Source organism: Silurus meridionalis, chromosome 25, assembly GCF_014805685.1.
Source record: "Silurus meridionalis isolate SWU-2019-XX chromosome 25, ASM1480568v1, whole genome shotgun sequence".
Taxonomy (NCBI): Eukaryota; Metazoa; Chordata; class Actinopteri; order Siluriformes; family Siluridae; genus Silurus; species Silurus meridionalis.
Window position 1 is genome coordinate 16,024,503 of NC_060908.1, and position 21,704 is coordinate 16,046,206.

General features: G+C 41.7%; 2 protein-coding genes across 3 annotated transcripts in view; both read left to right on the plus strand.

The window, feature by feature from the left end:
* Positions 1 to 265: 265 nt before the first annotated feature.
* Positions 266 to 8,896, plus strand: micu2 (mitochondrial calcium uptake 2). Its single transcript, XM_046839486.1, has 12 exons — positions 266 to 504; positions 1,241 to 1,376; positions 2,388 to 2,419; positions 2,733 to 2,808; positions 2,892 to 2,939; positions 3,186 to 3,268; positions 4,945 to 4,992; positions 5,481 to 5,581; positions 6,450 to 6,621; positions 6,752 to 6,860; positions 7,212 to 7,369; positions 7,482 to 8,896. The coding sequence occupies exons 1-12, from the start codon at positions 307 to 309 to the stop codon at positions 7,581 to 7,583; spliced, it is 1,263 nt and encodes a 420-aa protein (XP_046695442.1). The 5' UTR covers positions 266 to 306; the 3' UTR covers positions 7,584 to 8,896.
* Positions 8,897 to 9,245: 349 nt separating this feature from the next.
* The window catches only part of nova1 (NOVA alternative splicing regulator 1), a 31,929-nt gene continuing 19,470 nt past the window's right edge, over positions 9,246 to 21,704 (plus strand). The window contains exon 1 of one of the 2 annotated variants that reach the window (XM_046839467.1): positions 9,246 to 10,467. In XM_046839467.1, coding sequence (XP_046695423.1) covers positions 10,287 to 10,467 — 181 coding nt within the window. In that variant the 5' untranslated portion in view covers positions 9,246 to 10,286. Of the gene's footprint in view, positions 10,468 to 16,147; positions 16,848 to 21,704 lie in introns of those variants that run through there. The other variant, XM_046839468.1, reaches the window with a different exon arrangement.

Here is a 21,704-nt window from a genome sequence, read left to right on the forward strand (position 1 = left end):
TATATATTTACATATATTTGATTATATGAAGATTGTAGTGTTTCATAAACACAAACACATATCTGTGTAGGAGAGTGTACATGCCACATGGCTTACATTTCATATGTTTCATAAGGTGTGTTCTTCATTGTATTCAAATTGAGAAGACAGCTGACATGCAGCTTGGACAAGGTAAACGAGTGGTGTTTGAGTGGGGTGTTCCTGACCAATCAGAATCAAGTTTTAAAAACCGGCAGATGGCGCCAGATCCCCTTCTTTTTGACAGCATTGCGAGTAAAAAGTGATCCAAACTTCCTGTTCAGTGAAATGGCGACGTGGGGCAGATTCGGGGCGAGTTTGCGGAACTTGTTCAGGGGTTCCTGGAGCCTGGGCAGTAAGGTCCCGCTGAAGCCGGCGGTAAGAGGCGCGGTGTTGGGCTGCCTGGTAGCCGGCGGGGTTCTCCGCTATTACCGAGAGCCGCGCTGGAAATGTTTTCACCCGGCCGTGTACGCCAAAGAGACCGTGGTAAGGGGCGGAGGGGTATTTAATTATAAAACAACCAGGAAACTGCTAATTTACCCCATAAGTACTTATTATATAGTGCACAGTGTATCCAAACCACTCCCTGAGATTCATGATTGAAGTTAAGGCTGGACCAATATCACGGACACGGTATGATCGCGATACAAACAACACGATTTCCGGTATATCGCGGTACTTGGTAAACAATAGCGCTACAAACACATGGTTGATGCCATCACGCATATGCATGTATTTTATAGACAAAAGTATTTGGACTCTTCCAGGCATATGTGGTTCTTCCTCAAAGTTGGTGTTCTATAAATGTAAAAACAAGACATTTGAACATGGAGAGCCAACCCTGTTCCAGCATGACAATTCCTTACATGGGTTGGAACTGTGTGGAAGATCTCCTATAGAGCTCCAATTCTGTCTTCACGCTGACTGCACCCCAGGCCTCCTCACCTCACCTTCATCAGTACCTGGCTGTACTAACACCCTTGTGTCTCAATGAATCTTCACAAAACCTAGTGGAACATCTTCCCAGGAGAGTGGGGGTTCTTATAACAGGAAATGGGGACTCAGTGTGGAATTGAATGTTCAAAAGAAGAAATCTTATGCTCAGGTTTTGCAGCTTTTATGCATCTCGTTTGGGTTTCATATATATGTGTGTTTGCTTACGTTTCTACAGCGTTGCATTTGGATGTGATGGCCAAGCTCACGTGTGACGTGTGTTTTTCAGGATGATGACGCCCGTACTCCGGCAGTGTCGATGCGCCGTTTGCGCTTCAACCAGTTTGCCTCTGTGATTTATGAGTTGGAGCCGTATATGACGCCCAGAGACTTCCTGTACTCCATCCTGCTGGAGCATGCAGAACGTGAGACACACACTTCTTTCATTACTGTATTCTCCAAGCTCATTCACAGGCATGTTTGTTAGCTAATTGCCAAAGTGTGTCCAGTGCAAAGGTAATAAAATGTCCAGCTGTGCCCACACACACACACACACACACACACACACACACACACACTCACTCACTACGTGTAATAAACATATACAGTGTGAATCTGTCAGGCAGAAATGGCCCCTCAGGCTGGTATGTAATATATGAACCACAGTTTTATGGGTTAATGCACGTGAATAAACACACGTCACGAGATGAGTTGGCAGATGAGTTGGCAGATGAGCAGGTGAGTTGTAGGTCAGATCATCCTTCACAATTCAGACAGGGTTTCCTTCAAATAAAATTGCCATTGTTTTAGTCGTTAACTCAATATAGTGTGTTTTCTCCTCGTTTCTTTGTGTGTTTTTGCTCTGTGAATAAGATCAAAGCCTGAGTTTTCATTCTCACGTGGTGGAAAGATGCGGGATGAAGCAAGGAAAAGTCTTTTTAATGTGTTTTTGTTGCCAATACAGTTCAGATATCAGAATCAGAAAACTTTATTGTATTGTTGGGTTACATTTGCTTACAGTAAAATTTAAATAACGATTAAATTTAAATAATAAAAAGAAAACTTTAAATAAATCTACATATGAGGGTATAAATTAAATGAAATGAAATGTGTAGCTGCAGTGAAACAGGTGGCAGAAAAGTGATGGTTATACAAGATATTGCACATGAAACTATTATTATTATTGCAACTTATTGCCTGAGATATTACCATTTCCATGTTACTGTTGTAGAAGTAGGATTTGTGAATGTAGTGCATATGTTTGTAGGCTAGTTCAGTTCCGCTAACGGTGAAACTTTGCTAGTGCTAGCGCTAGCTAACAGTGGAAGGAATGGGATCGTTCTCAGCACTCTCTAAAATGTCGTTTATATCAGAGATCAGAGAGAAAACGCTTTGTTTAAAGTGTCTCATCGCTATTTCTTTTTATTCCCATTCAGATAAACTGCACAAGAGGCACCTGACCAACATGGTGAGTGTAACCAATCATCTTGGAGTTCAGTTGTTTTTTTTAGTTTAGTGTCACTTCACCAAAAACAACAAAATGAAACCTTCCTCATAATCATTACACAATCGAACATTTGCAAATATATTTATGGCATTTGGCAGACACCATTCCAATGATCTCATGTATATAACTGAGCAGTTGAGGTTTAAGGGCCTTGCTCAGGGGCCCAACAGTAGCAACATGGTGGTGCTGAAATTTAAACTCAACATCTAAACCATTGAGCTCAACACATGAGCTTGGGTTTTTGGGATAATAATTGTGATTGGCTGTTCTACAGGAAATGGAGAAGATGCTGACAGTGGCATCCAAAGCCAAGGCAGGAAGCAACCTGTTCAGAGGAATTGGAGACAACGGTACACACGTACATACTCACTCTTAGATTTCCACTGCACTTGTCTTGTTTCCTCTCTTTACTCTGTTTGTGGTGTGTTTACAGGGCTGATCTCCTACACCGAATACCTGTTCCTGCTGACCATCCTCACCAGTAAGTTGAGTCCTCCTCATTCTTCTCGTTTCTTCTCGTCCACCAGCTTTTCGGCAGCATAACATCTCCATGTCGGTAAAAGAAACCGAGATGTTGCATTAAAAACAGACGTGAAGTTTTAGGGAAGAAACCTTAAGAGGAACCAGACTCAAACGGGAACTCGTCCTCATCACCGGATATTAATTCATTGTTAACTGATGGAGTCTCGAGGGAATTGTTCTAACCAACACTGTGCTGTGATTTCAGAGCCACACACGGGATTCAACATCGCTTTCAAAATGCTCGACATCGACAGCAACGAGCAGGTGGACAAGAAAGAGTTTGAGAAGGTGAACTACTGAATCTCGTATTGTTTTAGTAGCTCGCTTCGTAGAAATAACAATAATAATAATGATTAAACAACTATATATTATGCAGACAAATGTTTGTGGACACCTGACCTGAACATGTGCTTTTTGAACATCTGTGTGTTTCCAACTTTGTGGTAACAGTTTGGAAAAGAACTTCATATGGCTGAAAAGGTCAGGTGTCCCAATACTTTTGTCCGAATTTGATGTAATATTTGCTCTATATTTATACGTTAGTCTCTTTTTTTTTTTTTGGCTCAACGGTGCTCTGACTTCTCGATATCAGAAAGACATTCTCCCCATGTTCTTGGTCTCCATGGTGATAACCAGGGGGTGATTTATTCTTTTTTTTCCCCTGAGCATGCTGTCTCTTTAAGAGCCTGGTTTGAAGGGAAGCAGCATTAGCATTGTTAGCATGTGGAAAATGTTACAATCTGTTGGTTTTGTTAAAAAATAAAAAAAAAAAGGGCAGAAAAAATGTGTAGCATTGTACGAACGTGCCGTTAATGAGAACTGGACATGGTTGTTTGATTGGAGGTAAACCGGTTGATTAAAGTGTTTACGGTATTTTCTGGATTATGACACACTCGATTGGTGAGAATCGTTGGATCTGTCTGGGGAAGTCGGGTGCTTATTTCTTTGTATGTACAGGATCGATCACACACACCTGTCTTGGCGGGATTAAACTCTGCCATGTATCAGTGCAGGAAATAATTTAAAATGCCGAACAACAGCAACACTAAAAGGACAAAAATTCAACTAAGGAATATGCCAGAGGAGTATAGCTGAAATGCTGCAGTGTGTGTGTGTGTGTGTGTGTGTGTGTGTGTGTGTGTGTGTGTGTGTGTGTGTAAATTTATCCAGGCTTAGTGTAATTAACGTTCAAGCCATTTTGTTAGCTAGCTCCTCAACAACACTATTTTCTCGTTGATCTGACGACTTGATTGGCTGAAGAAACGTTTCCTTTGAGGATATCTTTAAATGATCTAACTTAGCTCTTAGCTATTCAATACCAGCATGCACAGAAATCAATAAACTGCTGTCTCCACCCACCAGTAAAGTCAGTTCAGCAAAATCTGCATCACTGATGTTAGCTGGTAAAATTGTTGCTAACAAAGCAGACACTTCAATGGAGGCCCCCCATTTCCCCGCAATGATGTAATCCAGATTTCTAGCTTCTGAGTTGGCACAAATTCTTGATAATGCATAGTCCAGAAAATGCGCTAAAGCTGCTTGGAATGGTGAGGAATGCAGAATTGTTGGTAATGTAGGCAACTGACGCTGCCTTGTCTCTTTTTAACGCTGTTCCCTGGACGCATCAGACGGACCAGAGGTACGTACTCTGGCATGCTGACTGGATTTCAGAGTAGTGTTGTGCTGATTCAGTCAAAAGTCTGCAGCAGGAAGTGGGGAAGCGCCTCGGTGCTGGAGCGCCACAGCACAATAAATGCTCATCATTAGCTAACGGGTTGATTAATGTTAGTGTTCTCGCTCTAATGAGGCCCAGTAGCGGAGGAGAAAAAACAAAACAAACATTGCAGCAGCATGGACTCCAACCAGCCGAAGGCTTCCCCGTCCCTGATCTGCAGACGTTAGAAAATTATTTACAAAATGTCCCACGATGTAAAAAAAAATAACCCGATGTCTTTGTTCCAAAGCTGAAGAAAATCATCAGTCAACGGAAGGTGGCTAAAGATGTGGCAGAGGTGAGTGTGTGTTTGTCGTCGTCATTGTCAAATTTTTCCAAACAACCGTTCTGATGAAAGGTTTTGTCATTTTCTTATCAAATATCAGTAAATGAGTGAAGATTTTAATGGATAGCGTTACGACTTAACAAAACTTGTCGTTATTCAGGCTTTAGAGAGGATATTTTCAAAACGGATTCCATCATTGGTTAGTGTTTTTTATGGAAGGAGTCTCCAATGTCAGTGGTTTGTCCATTCATTTTCCGACATCTTCAGCACGCCGTAGTTCACGCTTTGTGGTTGCTTAGTAACAAATAACAGCAGTCTGCTGTACGGTCAATTAGTCCAAAGAACCCGTTTAAATTATTTCTTTCTTTAAATATATTTAAATTAAGCAATCACACCACACACACCAAATATCTTGTTATAGGCTCTATCGAGTGTGTTAGGGGATGAAGTGATGTGTAATGTGTGTGTGAGTTCGTTATTCTACTGGTTTATTTTTTCAGACAGCAGGCTTGGAGGACGTCAGTGAGCCAAGCACCACGCTGCAAGCCTTCTTTTTTGGCCGTAAGGGACAAAATAAACTGCAGTACAAAGAGTTTTGTAGGTGTGTTCTTTTCTAAAGAGTCTTATGTTTTTGAACACGCTATTGTTATTAATATTACCAAATTTCCTGATTATTGGTTGGAATTGATTTGTTTTTTACCTTGTATCAAACATCTGACATCTTAATCTAACATTCAACAACCCCATATTATATAATATACACTATATGGACAAACGTTTGTGGACACCTGAGCATAGGATTGCTATATGCTTCGCATCCCATTCCACATTTATTCTCCTTTTGCTCTTCTGATTAGCTTCACTCTTCTGCCACTAGATTTTGGAGTGTGTGTGCTTGAGGAGATTTGTGGAGATTCATTCAGCTGAAAGGGTGTTATTAAAGTCAGGTATTGATGTAGGTGAGGTGAGGAGGCCCGGGGTGCAGTCAGCATTCACATTTACCCTCAAAGGTGTATAATAGGTTTGGAGCACTATAGCAGGAGAACTTCCGTTCCGAACCATGAAGAGCAGATCTTTATGGAGCTGGCTTTATGCACAGGGGCATTGTCATGCTGGAAAAGGTGAAAGCAAAAATTTCATGGTACAGGATCCAAAGATTACTTGCAAACATACAGGTGGAAAAGTCAGGTGTTCCAATTCTTTTTGTCCTTGTAGAGTGTGCATTTTGTGCTATTTAATAGTAGTAATAAATAATAATTAACACAATTTTATTGTTAATATATTGATTAGTCAGCTGGCTGATTAATGCACTTTTTAAAGATTTTATGTTGTTAAAGTTTTTAGGATGTCGTCCCTTTAATGGGATTTATGTAAAATAGGATATTGACCTGAAAATGTTTAAATCCACGAACACTGGTTCCTTGTGTAGCTGCGTGTTGAGTGTGTGTATTTTTTGCCGCTGTGTGCAGGTTCATGGTGGATCTCCAGGCAGAGGTGCAGGAGATGGAGTTTCTGCAGTTCTCCAAAGGCATGGACACAATGAGGAGGGAGGATTTTGCTGATTGGCTGCTGCACTACACCAATGAAGAAAACAACACTGAGTACTTGGAGAACCTGAGGAAAAGAATCCCGACAGGACAGGTAAGGGTTTTAGCGTTGGGGAAGTTACTCTGGAATTGTGTAATGTTTTCAATGCAATATCCGTTTATAAGACGCTCTGAGGTAAAGACGTTTGTCTTGTGGGTCTCTGTCTCATCTTCTTTCTGTTTAGAGCATCAACTTTGAGGAATTTAAAGCCTTCTGTCTCTTCACCAACAACCTGGAGGACTTCTCCATTTCGGTGAAGATGATCTCCGATGCTAACAGACCAATTGGAATGGGTAACACCTCTCACTTTAATTAGAAGTTAATAAATCGTTATAAACATTTATTACTAAAGTTAGCCTTTCCGTAGCATTCAAACGTTTTGCCTTGTGAACGGTGCTTTTGTCAAGATTTTGGAACTCTAATAGCATTTCATGGAAATATGACCTCTGATTGTCTTTTTACAAGGAAATAATATTGTCTTGATATTGCGACATCTTTACAGTGCGATCCTCACGTAATTACTGCGATATAATAAGATCATGAGCTCATTTTAACTGGTCATATATCAATATTATGACCGTGTGATATTGCCCAGATCTTCCGTTACGCCGCTGTAACACAGCTTCCTTCCGCATTTATTGCAGCTCAGTTTAAGAGAGCCGTGAAAATCGCCACCGGACAAGAGCTCTCTGAGAACATCCTCGATACGGTATTCCAGATCTTCGACCTAGACGGAGACAACTGTCTCAGCCACGAAGAGTTCATCGCCGTGATGAAGGACCGAATGCTGCGAGGTCTCAGGGTGAGGGATGGAACCTAAACAATTGTATTTTTGTTACTGATTCAATTGTATTTTTGTTGTTCTTTCACAGTTTGTGCAACTACATGATTTTGCATGATTGTGTTTCTGACAGGTTCAATCTCAGCAGGGCGTGTCTGGTTTCTGGAAGTGTGTGAAGAAAGAAATGCTAAAAGGAGCTCAGGAGGCTCTCAGCCGCAGCAGCAGTCCTTTCTGAAAGGAAAACGCACCTGTTCCAGGGGGCCTGTTTGGCCCCCGGAATCGCACCACGGCACTCGGACCACTTTCTCAGCCGACAACATCGGTGTTTTGTTTTTTTTGTTCAGTTCTAGTGTCACAATTTCACCATGTGTGTGTATTTTCATATCAGCTTTACTTGATGATGATGTTCTAAAGAATGTGTGACTCCGACATCGTATGTGTCCAGTATCACCATGTAACACAGAACCATTCATCAGCATGTCAATAATTTTCATCCAGGATGCTTTAATCTTTGGAAATTACTGACTGAATATCCAAAAGAATTGATAGGAATTGTATAAAATGTTTACAGGGAACCAGCATCTGCTACTACATTGGGATTCTAGTTTTGGGTATAATAAGTTTTAAAAATACGAAATCAAATTAAATAAAAAAAAAAAAAACAGTTTTGTAAAAAGCTAAGCTGAAATGGTGAGTTTGGTTGTTTTGGGTGCTACAGGGTGAATCTTTAAAACACTTTTTACTTTATTATTAATAACCATCCAGGTTCAAAGCTTTAATGTAATATGTATCATTTATATAACAATTTATAAAAAGAAATTGTTTAGTTTTATTAGTTTGGTGACAGATATTGTCTTTTGTTTTGTGAATTACACTGTTCATATTTTGGTACTTTAATACTCCTAGATTTTGGGTTCTTTAGTCTGATTTCTGCATCTGAGTCTGATTGACCTGTTTGGTTTTGGTTCACAGTTTGGTTTGGTGTGTATTCTCAGTGCCTGTGCATTAACCACAAGCTTCAAGAACATGAGGAACGTGGGAAAAAGTTAAAACCACACAAGAATGTTAAACTCATTCAGCACAATGCAAAATAATTATAAAGCTTCTAGTTTCAAATATTTTTGTTTTTCAAAGCACCTTTTTACGTCCTGCCAATTTTAACGTACAGAACAATGTGGTCCATGACCCAAATATTTGGGTTACCTCCTGTATTTGGGCAGATTTAGGATCGAATTGATTTCTTGCTGCAGTGAAATCATGCGAGTTTGGTTTGAGCCATACTGAGACCAGCATACGGAGATGATCTTGTGTTTGGAGCGTGATTGCTGCATGTCCTCATCTGGAGGAAAAAAATTGCACCATAAAAGAAAATGCACCAGGAATGGATTCAGACGGACTGAACGCTGCGTATGTGCAGATATTTTTATTGCTTTTTTTGTGTTTTGTTAATGACACTAATCTGATGTAAATTTGAGCAAAGCCCTATTTACTCTGATTTCCTTGTTTAAAGTAAAACTAATGAAATAAATAAATCAATTAAAATATAAATGTTTCTAAATGATTTGATACAACAATTAATAATAATAAGAATTTGTTTTTCTAATTGTAAAGGACTACAGTCAGTGCATTAAAAAAAAAGAATAGATTAGGGCAGAAATGCAAATAAATATTTGTTTTAAAAAAGCTGGAAACAAATAAAATCCACAATATAAGTTGAAAATAATTAATTAGGGCAATAATACAAGTACATATTTTTGGGAAAAAATATAAAAACCAATACACAATATACAGAATAATAATTTCTGAATATGCAAAGAATTAATAAAATCTGAAAAAAAAAAAAAAATTCTACGATATATATTTAAATAAATAACTCAATTATGGCAGAACTGCAAGTAAATTTTTGAACTAAACAAAATCCACAATATATATACAAAAAATATATATACACACAAAAACACCAGTGTGAAAGTTTTGGTAGTTTTTTTGTTTGTTTGTTTTGTTTGTTTTGTTACAGCAAGTGGATAAAAATTTCATGCAGATTGTCAAATTTTAGACCCGTCAGCTTTTTGAGCGTCGAAGCGCTCGTGCGTGACGTCACGCGCATTCCCGCGCTCTCGCTGCTGATAAATCGTTGGGGTGGCGCGCGCGCGCTCGCGGCGAGTGGCGCTCGAGCGCTGATGTGAAGTAACGGAATTACAGTAAAAATAATAATAATAATAATAATAATAATAATTTCTGTGATAAAAATTAAAAACTCCTCCGGGGTTCAGAGCGAATCTACGAGTCTGAGGTGTTTCCGTGGTCAGGATCAACTTAAAACACGTAAAACTGGGTAAATTCTGACATTTGTTTTTTTCGTGTGTAAAAGTTATCCGCACTTCTCTCGCCTCAGTGTCCAACTTTGAGCTCGCGCTACGAACGGTATTCCTGAGGTAAATTAGCGAATTAGCTCAGACTTTTCTCCACAAATACTGACATAAAAACGACCTACACACCGGCTGGACTGCTGTTTAGTACCGTTTTTTTATTCACTCAAACCCAAAACTTACCTCAGAACTCAGGCTTTTTCAGATTCTGTGAGAGGAAAGAAAATGCCACAAGAAATGTCCATAAAAAGAAAACCCAAACCACCAGCAGAGTTCCTGCGCTTGTGATCGAGCAGGACGCACCGCAGCTGCACGGAGGCTGCCCCGTGCTGAGGGAGTGGGCCGGGTTCGGGCTTGAAGCGGCTCAGGTGTCGGAGTCTGGAGCGCGCTTTGCTGGGATTGAGCCAGTTTAGGTTTTACCCCCAGGCTTAGACCCTGAGGAGGAGGAACAGGACAGGGTTATAGGGTGGTCAAATTATATATAGATATAGAACCAAAAAATAACAATACTAAATATTATATAGAAACACGCGACATCTTTTAAGTCACCATCTTCCCTCCGGTGGGAAATGATGGCCGGCGGGGCGCTTCAGCAGAACGGGATAACGGGGACGGTGCTCTCGGATCAGGAGCAGCACGAGGTCCCGCTGCCGCCGCCCTCGCACGCGGAGCCCGAGGCGCCGGATTCCCGCAAGCGACCGCTGGAGACACCGACTGAGGCGGGGAGCAACAAGCGCACAAACACGGGAGGTAAGTGCGGCACCACTCAGACCACTTTAATTGCACAAAATGTTCCATTATTTTGCGACAGTTCGGACATTTTACGTCACGCGAGACATACGGTTCCTTAACGTGGTACTAATTATACTAATTGATTTATGGTCGATTGTGGAGTCCGCACTCATCAACTGACTCCATCCTGAGTCAACTGTTACAGCAGGTACCTACTAGTTTCATTTTGTATATAAATGAATCATTATTAAATAAATGATACTTTATTTAACTGTGCTGGTACCAACAGGTCCACTATGATATATATATGTAAATAAGTATGTGTTTACACAGGCGTACAGTATAAATATGATTGTTTTAGTAACAGTTTTAAATGGACACTACATACAAATCTTTCAGTTAAAAGATGCATAGGTATGAGAAGTTTGAGGAGACTTTACCTGGAATGAGGTAAGGTACAGGTTAGTACCCTTTTCTCCAGGTGTAAACGATATCTTTTTTTCTTGCATGCATGTTATTTTTGTTTCTCTGGAAAACACAAGCTGTGAATGAGTGGTAGAACGTTCTAGAAAGTTCTGTGCACTTGAGATGAGTTCAAATGTGACATTTTCGTCTCTAAAAGAAGAAATGATGTTAGACAGAGAACAGACTGCCTCACCCCCACAATCAAACATGGAGGTGGACGCTCGCTGGTTTGTGGTTGTTTTGGAGCAGGGAAGGTTGGAGACATATTCCGGGTGAAAGGAATACTGAACCAACATGGCTACCATTCCATACTCGAATGCCATGCAATTCTGTCTTATTTAGAGAGCAAACAGTCAGCTGGAGTGTTATCTATCATGCCCAGTCACTGCACCCAAATCCTGTTGAACCACTCCAGGAGGAACTGGATTGCAAGGTCAGAGAAAAAAAAGGTCCAACTAGTGAAGAACACATTTGGAACGTTTTATGAGGTTCATGGCAAAGTATTTCAGCTGAATGTTTGAAGAACTGTGTGGATGTGTGTGTAAAGCTGTTATTCATGCCAAGGCAGGATTTTACAATGACTTAAAAAAGTGGAACATCAGTACATTCATATATTTGTTTGGAAAAAGGAAATATTTATACTTTATATCACTAAGTTTGTTGCACATAAATGAAAGGAACATGCACATGTCTCTCAAATGTGTGTTTTTTGCACAGCATCCACATCTAAAATCCAAAAAGGTCCCCATTTGCAACCAGTTTAACCAGTGTTCATTATTTTACCTACAGAGAAAAAGGGTACTAAACCCTACCCTTATTCCAAACATACACAAGTACCTTTAGTACTTCTTTTACTTGAAAAATATTTATATTTAAAATTATGGTTAATTTGCATTAGTCATGGTATTCACAAGACCAGGTGAGATATTCATGAGGGCAGGACCTCAGCAATGGTGGAAAGGTACAGTTCATGGCTATTTTATTCTAAGAATTTAATTGGATTTATTAATAAATAGTTGACATTTTTTTTAAATAACAAAAAAGCCCTAAACAGTGCTGTAGGTAGTGTAAAAGGAAGGCTATCGCAATGTGTTTTACGTTCTAATATCAATATAACATATTTATAGATGTGTATTAAAGCTGCACAGGGAATATTTTGATGCAATCGCATGTCAAAACACCATCACACATTTTAGATATTAATAACACAAAATGTCAGGTTTAATGTGTTTCAGTTGAATATCAACCCAATAGACACGCAGTCTCAGAGCAGGTTGTGGCTAAACGTATGGGTATATTTCTATATCTGTGTAAGTGTAAGCAGAGAAGAGTGAAGGTGTCGGAGAAAAGTTTGTAAAACATGAAAACCCGATTATCATTCTCTTGATCCATCTCTCTCTCATTCGTCCTCGCTCGCTCTCGGCTCTTCTCACGAGCCGGCCTTCTTTGCAGGGATCGGGCTAAATTGAGCGGAAAATGAACGAAGCGCTTAAAGCTCAAAGCAGCTGCTGAAGGCGAACCCCATTCACACGTGGTAACGAATGCGAGTAACACAAAAGCCTTCCTCCTCCTCCTCAGGCTTCATTAGTAGCTCATTAGGATCCCATAGGCTGTGTACGCACACGTTCTGCTGAGGTAAAGATCAGACTCTGTAGAGGTATGTGTCTGATGCCTTGCAGTGGATTTATGCCTAATTTGAATGTTTTTTTTTTTTTTTTTTTTAGTTGTTACGTTTGATTCAAATGTGTGAAACACCCAGTGTATGATGTGTTTAGACGAACAATGACTTCTAACGCAAAGTGGACCCTTGGAGATCTTCTCCGGTGGCAGGTGTGTTTTAAAAGTGAAATGTTAATAAAACATATCACATGATTGTTTCTTAGAAACCTGAGAGCAGTAATAATTCTGACCTTCTACTTTTCTACTATTCCACTTGACAAATATTTACTGTAGCAGGGGGAATCGTTTTAGTGATGGATTCACGAAAGGGTAATGACTTGTCCGTTACGGCATTCAGATTCAAAAGGCAGCGCGTTCAGCTTGTTGTGCTGCCAGGATGCCACTGTTGGGTCTTTGGACAAAACCTTTTATCCTCAACTTCTCGGTTGCATCCTGCACTGACTGTAAGCCACAGTGGATAAAAGCTGCAGCCAAATGAGGACATGTATCTTTTAAGGCGGTTGAAGTTGTTTAGCTCGTTTAATAGCAAAAGCAACACACACCATTTTATTAGCTGTGTTAGTAACATGCTGTAGGCATAGTGGCAGTCAAGTGTCAGATCAACAGTATGTTTATGTAAATATGTAAATATTTAGCAGAATGGCAGCCCACTGAGAAGACGTGTGTATGTGTGTGTGTGCGAGAAGAAGTGCAGCTGTCCCATGAACCCAGAGCCATTCTTTTGTGTGACTGTAGCAACATCTTTTCAGAATGTCCAACAAGAATGCGGCTAATGCAAACACACACACACACACACACACACACACACACACACACACACACACACACACACACACACACACACAGCTCCGACTGATACCACCCATGGAAAGTCTTCTTCACTGTTGAAAAGAAAGAAAGTTTGTAGTCCTGTTTGTTTAATTCCGAGACATCCAGCGTGTCTGACAATCAGGACTTATTGTGTCCCTGCTGAAGGACACTAGACAACATTTTTATCTACAGTATCTGACTTCTGTTTGACAACAAGCAAACAAATTGAGGTATTTCAGCCGTGATGTAACGTCTGTGTGCGTTTGTTTTGACGATACGCAGAAAACGGAATACTCGAATCATTATTTTAATCCTTTTACAGGTTCGAGGATGAGGAGAACAGAGAACTTTTCACTGAACAGGAAAGGATGTTGGTTTCATGGCAGTATACTTTTATACTAAATTACTTTCAAATTGTGAGAAATGTGTACAGTTGAATGTGAAGTCACAATCCGTGGTCTTTTGAGCAAGTTGCAGGCTCTTTGGTTGATTTTGGAAAATGGCGGCGCTGCTAATTGAATGTTATTTACTGCAGATCTGTTTTGTCTACTGACATATGATAAGGTTTTTTCATGATTCATTTTCTTCATATTCACAGACTGTTTAGGAATGTATGGGTTTCTACAGTCTGTTCCATGACTCTTAATGACTGCTACAGATGAAGGACATTGACCACACAGTCTGAGCCTTTTATTCCTTTCCCTCCATCTTCATTCTCCATAATTCATCCACGTTTCATTAAGTACTGCGGTAAATCATTACTCGTGCTGTTGTAGATGTAGATAGACGGAGAGATAGATTCTCAAAGCATAACATCAATTCCGTGGGGTCGTGTCGTCCCGGGAGCGTCGATGAGCTCTCTTTTTTTTTCCTCCACTTCATTGCTGCCATAGCAACTAGCAATGCTAACAGAGATGTTATTAATGTCACGTCCATCGCAGCGGAATTGTCTCACACCGCTGCAACGGAGAAATCCTTCATTCCAATGGTACAAAAGGAAACCAATCTTCTCCCGATATAGCCGATGTACAGCTGATTGTATCTCATGCAGGAGAGACAATAATAAGCTCTCATCGTGATATATAAATGACCCTTTATGGCCTGTGGATTTCGGTGGCTACATTTGCATAGAGCACATCTTACACAATGTGGGGTAACAGCACCACGGTCATGATAGACAAATTATATTATTATATATCACTCCAGGCAAATCACGCATCTGATGACTGTAGGATGCAGGTGAAGAATCCTGTCTAAGGATTGAAAGGGTTTGAGTTTTTGGAGTTGTTTAACATGGTAAATTAGCATTTTATTCATTTTCAGGTTCAGCAGTGAATTGTGTAAAGTTCGCCTTAATTTTTTTACTAGTGGGATGTGGAATCATCCGCACATTTCCTAGGAAATCCACAGTAACTTTGTCACATACTGAAGCACCCCGTTTTCGATTTCTTTTATCTCAAGAGATAATTTGCATTCATTCGCTGAAGTGTGTGTATGGCAGTCATGGTGAGCCGCATAACAAGACTGTCATGATAACGCTGCTGCGATGATTGGACAGGATAAAGGTTTTGTCTGATAGATGCCGCTGTGCAATCATGCACGAGAGAAGAATAGGAAAAAATGGACAGAAGGGCAATCAAAGCAGATGTGGCATAGTGCATCATTTCCATTACTCACTGCTTGATTTCTCATGTAGTAGTCGTGGGTTGTTTACCTACCCGTCCATACATCTCTATCCATCAGTCTGCGTGATATATAACGTACATGTTAAGGAATGCATGGATTTCTGTTATCTCTCTCACGCAACCTTTGATCTTTGGCAACGGAGGCAGAAGGAGCCTGTTGACGCAGGGCTTTGTCTTGTATTTGTATTTGCTGTTGTGCAAATGAATTTCATTGACTACCGATGCAAATGATCCTGTAGTCATTCCGTTATCAGGCTTACTGAGGCAGATGTGTTTGTGTGTGTGTGTGTGTGTGTGTGTGTGTGTGTGTGTGTGTGTGTGTTTTATAGCAGATGCAGCTGAAACGCTACATTAATAATTCTAATGGCACATTTGGCCAGGTTGTTTGTGCCGGTGGGTAACTGTACCTCGGTTTGTTAGAACGCAGGTGCTCCGAGTGTGTGAGAGCATTAGCACGCATGTGTTTTGTGTGTGTGTGTATGTGTGTTAGAAAGAGAGAGAGAGAGAAGGACACAGGTGCCCTTGCAGTGTATGGTGACGTGAGTAGACTGTGAATGGGGCAGGTGGTGGAGAGGGGAGGGGCTCAAGTGAGAGTCCAGTCAAAACGTGATTGGTTTGCTTGAACAGAATTCTAGCACATCCTGCCCTGCTCGCGCACACTGCGCAACACACACACACACACACACACACACACACACACACACACACACACACACCGTATAGACAGTTAGTCAGTGTGTGATGAAAAATGCTTCAATGCAAATTGGGAGTGACCGTGGGGGGTTAAGGAACGATGTCCCTCCCCCAAGGAACTACACACACACACACACACACACACACACACACACACACACACACAAACACATTGGCCAGAACAGCTCTGTAGAATTTATAGTCAGTGATTGGAACGACTGGTCTGTCCACACTCTCTGCGGCAGATTCTCGTTTCTGTTTCCGCGTCTCTCAGTGCCACTTCTTTTGGTTGCACCATTTTCCCAGTTCTCTTTTTGCATTTCTGTTTTATCTCTCCTTCTCTCATTTGCTTTTGCTTTTGCTTTACTCCTCCACTTTCCATCAAAGTCTTTGTTTTTCCTTATTTTTCCCTCGTTCTTTCTTTCACCGTCCGCGCGTTCCAACATGGCCGCCCGAGGTGCACGCCGCCTCCTTCATTTTCACTCGCCGCTTCACACAAGGTCACTCCCTCACTCTTTCTCCACCTCCACAACCTTCCCTCCATCCCACCTTTCCATGGTTCGCCCAAACGTGCGTGGGGCGCTATGTCTTTTGCTTTGCTGCGCCAAATAGGGGGGTGAAGAAGAAGAAAGACTGTGTGTGTGTGTGTGTGTGTGTGTGTGTGTGTGTGTGTCTGACGTTGGGGAGGGGTGCAGGGTGATTGGACACGCTAGGTGCCTCTCTGTACAATGCTGCAGAGCGCCGGAGTTCTCCATGAATATGGATGAGAGAGAGCGGCGAGGGTGATGCAGTGGGAAGATTCCCTCCTTCAGTCCACCGCCACTTGAACAATACACAGCCCCTTTGCCTCCAACACACACATACACACATACGTACATACACACGCACACGTACAGCAGCCACGTAAAGATCTCACACAATCAGAAAGAGAGTGAGTGCAGCGGAGAGGTATGGAGAAGAGGACTCTCTGACGCTCTTTCTCGGCATCTTGAAGACGAACTCGGCCGCGTTCTCATGCTCATCGTCGGCGCTGCTGCAGAGCCGCACCACAGCTCGCCACAATGGGTGAGCGACACACACATCCAGCCCGGGCTTTTGTTGACTTGTTGAATATGGTTGTATATCTGGATGGGTTGACCATTTTTTTGTCTCTTTTGTTCGCGTGTGCGTGCTTTCCTTTTCTTGTCGTTAATTCATTCCATGAGTCAAAGTGGCTTGTTTGTCCTTGCCAAGTGTCCAGGACAGGGGTCCCCCCTTTTCACATGTTGGGGGACTGTGTGTGTGTGTGTGTGTGTGTGTGTGTGTGTGTGTTGGGGTGCCTACAATGCAATCCCTCTTGACCCACCCCCCTCATGTGCTTGAACAAAACTCCCTTGACACTTTGAGTGTGTATGACTATGTGTGTGTTTGAGAGACAGAGTGTGTGTGTCTGTGTGTGTGCGAGTGAGAGAGAATCGCAACTCTATGAATGCATGTACGACTGTGTTACGTCCCTGATGAATCGCAGCAACAGATTGCCGTAGTTACACTGGAGCAGGATGCAGAAAAACCTGTTACTCATGCGGTGCATCTCCTCACACCTCCCCTCTCATTACCGACACACACAGGAGGGGGGGAAGCTTAAAGGAAGATGGCTTCCCTTTCTCGCCTCTGGTTCAGGGTGCTTTCTGCTCCCAGGTAATACATGTCCCCTTCAAGCTGGAACATCTGTGAGGTTTCACCATAGAAGGTATTTGTTAAGCTGGGACAGAGCATGAAGTCATTGAGCAGAGGAACAGAGGCGGGTGAAGTTGTCCACCATTTCTATACACATGCCAAGGTCAAACACTTGCTTTGACGTTGCCATTCTGAATTGGCCGCAATGGTAGACAATAGGACACAAGGGCGGTATAGAGTGAGAGATGGGGAAATGGCATAAGACAAGGACAGGCTTCAAGATGAGCGGACATTTAAGTTCAGGTCGAAAGATCCGCTTCCTGCCCAAGAGTCGAGACGGTGCCGCATTTGGCAACGATGATGTGGACTATTGGCACATTTGGTGAACGTGTGTGATGCAGGGTCAGGACAGTTTTGCTGGTCAATTGAGGGGTAATGTCATGGCGCAGTCGCCTGTCAAAAAAACCACAGGGTCACGGCTTAGTGATTGCAAAAGTGAACATGTACCCGATTTGTTCAGTTTCGCCAGTTGGATTAGAATTTCTTTTCCTTACTGTCGCCCCTTTTTCCTATTATCTTTGTCATGCAGTCCACAAACCTTTCATGTTTTCCACCATGTCATCTGTCCAAACCTCAGAACCTTAGTAACCATCAAAATCCACCTTTTTTAAAATGGCAAATTTGTCTTTTTTCATCATGACATAATTAACTGGCCAAAGTCTGCACTGATGAAGGTTCTTTTTGCATTGTCTACTTGAAGAGCTCTCTTTTGAGAAGATTGAGATCTGGCCTTTGTGTGTGTGTGTTTATATGTACATGTGTGTGTTCTACCACAGCTCAGCCTGTGAATCTCAGTCATATCCTTAGATGTCAGTTAGGCGGCAGTGTAAGGCAGAGCGGGCTGAGAGGGACAGAGTGATGTCGGAGCGATGATGTAATGCATATCCCACTGTGCACCTGGGCCGCTGCAGAGGACAGGTACACTCCTTCGTCCCCGTTCTACATCTACCTGCTACCACAGGCCATCCACAGGGGGTTAATGACAGAGTTGTCTTCATTGGATTTTTCTGGACAACAGGAAGGTTAAAAACGTCGTTACGAGCCCGTGAATCATCTCTCATAGGCTGACGATTGATCCCCCTTCCCTTCCCCCAGGACAAAAGCGAAACAGAAACGCAACGAAAAGAATGTCAGGGCTTTAGATAGCAGAGGGGAAAAAGTCTACTCAAGCAGGTTAAAAGATGGAATGCATTTGAATCTTCTTGTAGGAATCATTCTCCACATACGGTTTCTGGAATTTTCTTTTACCACTAAAATTCTGCTCGAATACCATTAGTGCTTACACAGCTGTGTTTTCATTTTGATTTATTCTGTCCTGCACAGCACAACGTTTTTATGTTGTTTTCATTCTTTTTTTTCCCGTTTAATGTAGTAACTCATATATTTTCTCAACAGGCTTGATCTTGATCTCTCGCTTTCTCTCTCTAAAGTTGATTTTATATATATATATATATATATATATATATATATATATATATATATATATATATATATATATCTCCACCCCGGCTGGTCACATCCATTCTTGGGCGGTGTCAATTAAGTTTGCTCTAGATTGCTCTTGTGTTGATTAGATTTGTTTGGATAAGGCCAGTTACTCCACTATCGATCAGAGGTGGCTTCCACAGACAGAGTAGGACTCCCTCAGAGAACCTCCTCTGTAGATAAAAGAGTGCAGTGGGGTAGTGTACTATGTTGAGTACATAGATGTAATATCAATTGTGGAATGTGTGTTTTGAGAGGTTTGATGGGATTTGGATTGTGTCTAAGCCCTTATAAAGGCTGTACCATGAAGAGAGGTGAGAGCCACATCATCAACATCAGCACACAACCTTTCCAGTGGAGTACCTGCCTGTGTTCATATAGGGTTTCTCAGTACCCTAGAGGAATTTTAGAATGTATCTGCATGCATGACTTAACCCATCGTAGGACTTGCTTCGATGATTTTACATCATTTGTTGCAAACCTGACAAAACCCACACATGGATCATCAGAAAGAGTGGATTCCATTGTACTCCTCTGGTTCTCAGTCAGCTAAATGACAGTCGTACCATTCCATGCAGTTTGTGGGAGCCATCCTGAAGGACAGCGGGTGTCCCCACATGTTTGTCCAGTGCGACTGAGTCAAGGTGACAGGACATTTGCATTTGGGACAGCTGCGGTTGATTTGTTTCCTCCTTGGCAGCCTTTTTTACCCAATGAATAAAGAGCATCCAGTCTGGGCTCGACAGGAATTCGCTGTTCTTTTTTCCCAGCCAGTGGAGATGAACTCAGAAGAGTAAAGTATTTAGATGAGGACGCTATCTGGCTGTGTGTTTTGCTTAAACCTCCCTCGTCCTCCCATACCTTTTTATCTTTACAGCTTTTTATTTACTCTTCTTATCATTTCCATGTGAGTGCTCCCTCCTCTCGCCCCCTCTCTTTAATGGTGGCTCTGCTGTGGCACTACCTCAGTTTCTGTCCTTCTGTCTTTCTCTCTCTTTCTTTCCTTCTTTCTTGCTCTTTCTGCAGCAATGCCGAGGTCAGATGCAGTAGATTGAGGGCATGCGAGTGTGTGGAACTTATCTCGTCTCTCAGTATTATTACATGGCACTTTAACCAGCCTACACACTCTGTACACGTCCCTCACGGATCTCACTCATACGGAACGCTATGAAGTAAACGCTATAAAATAAACGCTGTAAAATAATCGCTTAATTCCACTGTGATAAAATGATAAGAAATGCACATTTTGGAATACATGCAAAGATGCATTTGTTTGGAGCAAGCGGTACAAGTGGCGAGTGAAGAACAGATGCCAGGGGAGCACTGGTGCCTGGTATACGTTGTGTGATTTTGGATGTTGTGTGATTGTGGCTGTCCTCCGAACATTTCCCACATGGCCGTTTGTTTCATTACACTAAATGAGGTTTCTTCTTGGTCAATCATGTTCCCACCTATTAAAAGCAATGAGGACCAATGAGGGAAGTTCAGTGACTTGGTGATAAATTAAGATCATGTTCAGTACACATGGATGTGTTTAATAAAAGTACTGGACATCTGATTTTTACCAGATTTATGTGGTTCCTCTTCAAACTACAAAGTTGGAGACGCACAAATCGTACAGGACGTCTCATGAAATCTTCACTTCACTTGAACTAGGAGACCCAAACATGTTCCAACATGACACAAAGTGCTCCACGAAGATCTGCTTTGCATAGGTTGGAGTGGAAGATCTTCTGTTATAAACCCTATTTAACACCCCAGGTGAATGCTGACTGCACTCCAGAAGCCTCCTTTACATTCTCACCTGCACCCTTAAAGTTGAATGAATCGCCACACAAACATCTAGGGGAACATCTTCCCAGAGAAATGGAGGTTATTATAATAGTAAATGGAGACTGGTTGTGGACAGGGATGTTCACAATAGAAGGACATACCAATTTTATGGTCAGATGTCCACAAACATTAAGATGAGATGAGGTGAGATGAGATAAAAAAAATGTACAAGAAAATTGGCCATATATTGTAAAGGATGGTTTTTCATCTACACTGGAAAAGTGTTTTTCATTATTATTACATTCAATTATAACATTTTATTCCCTTTTTGTTTTATTGCGTCTGACAATTTCAAACACTCTCTCCTGCTCTTAGTCAGCTCAGTGCAGAGGTTAAACACCTTACCGGAAAACCATTACATTACATCACCTTCTGTCCTTTCCTTCAGTGTGCTACAGCAGTCACATTGTGTGTGTGTGTGTGTGTGTGTGTGTGAGACAGAGAAAGAGTGCATCTGTGACTCTGAACCTCCTCTCTGTGAATGCATGTCTAAGGCTGTGCTTTTGGACCTCAGTTTTGCGAGTGTGTGTGTGTGTGTGTGTGTGTGTGTGTGTGTGTGTGTGTGTGTGTGTGTGTGTGTGTATGTGTGTGTTGTGTCTCCGTGTATAAGTGAGTCAGTGCTGGCTCTATTCACCAGGACAAATCGGAGGATTTAGCTTCCATACGCTGCAGCTCTTTCTGCCACCCAGTCACACACAGCATGGTGTGTGTGTGTGTGTGTGTGTGTGTATTTGTGTGTGTGTGTGTGTGTGTGTGTGTGTTTCGCACACATTTTATTAAGTAATTCGAATCTTACCTCTACATTACCCACTTTATATGACGTGAACACTACGAACGGACAGGAAAACAAGCCCTAAGCATTAAAATTCTATTAAATAAACCAAACCA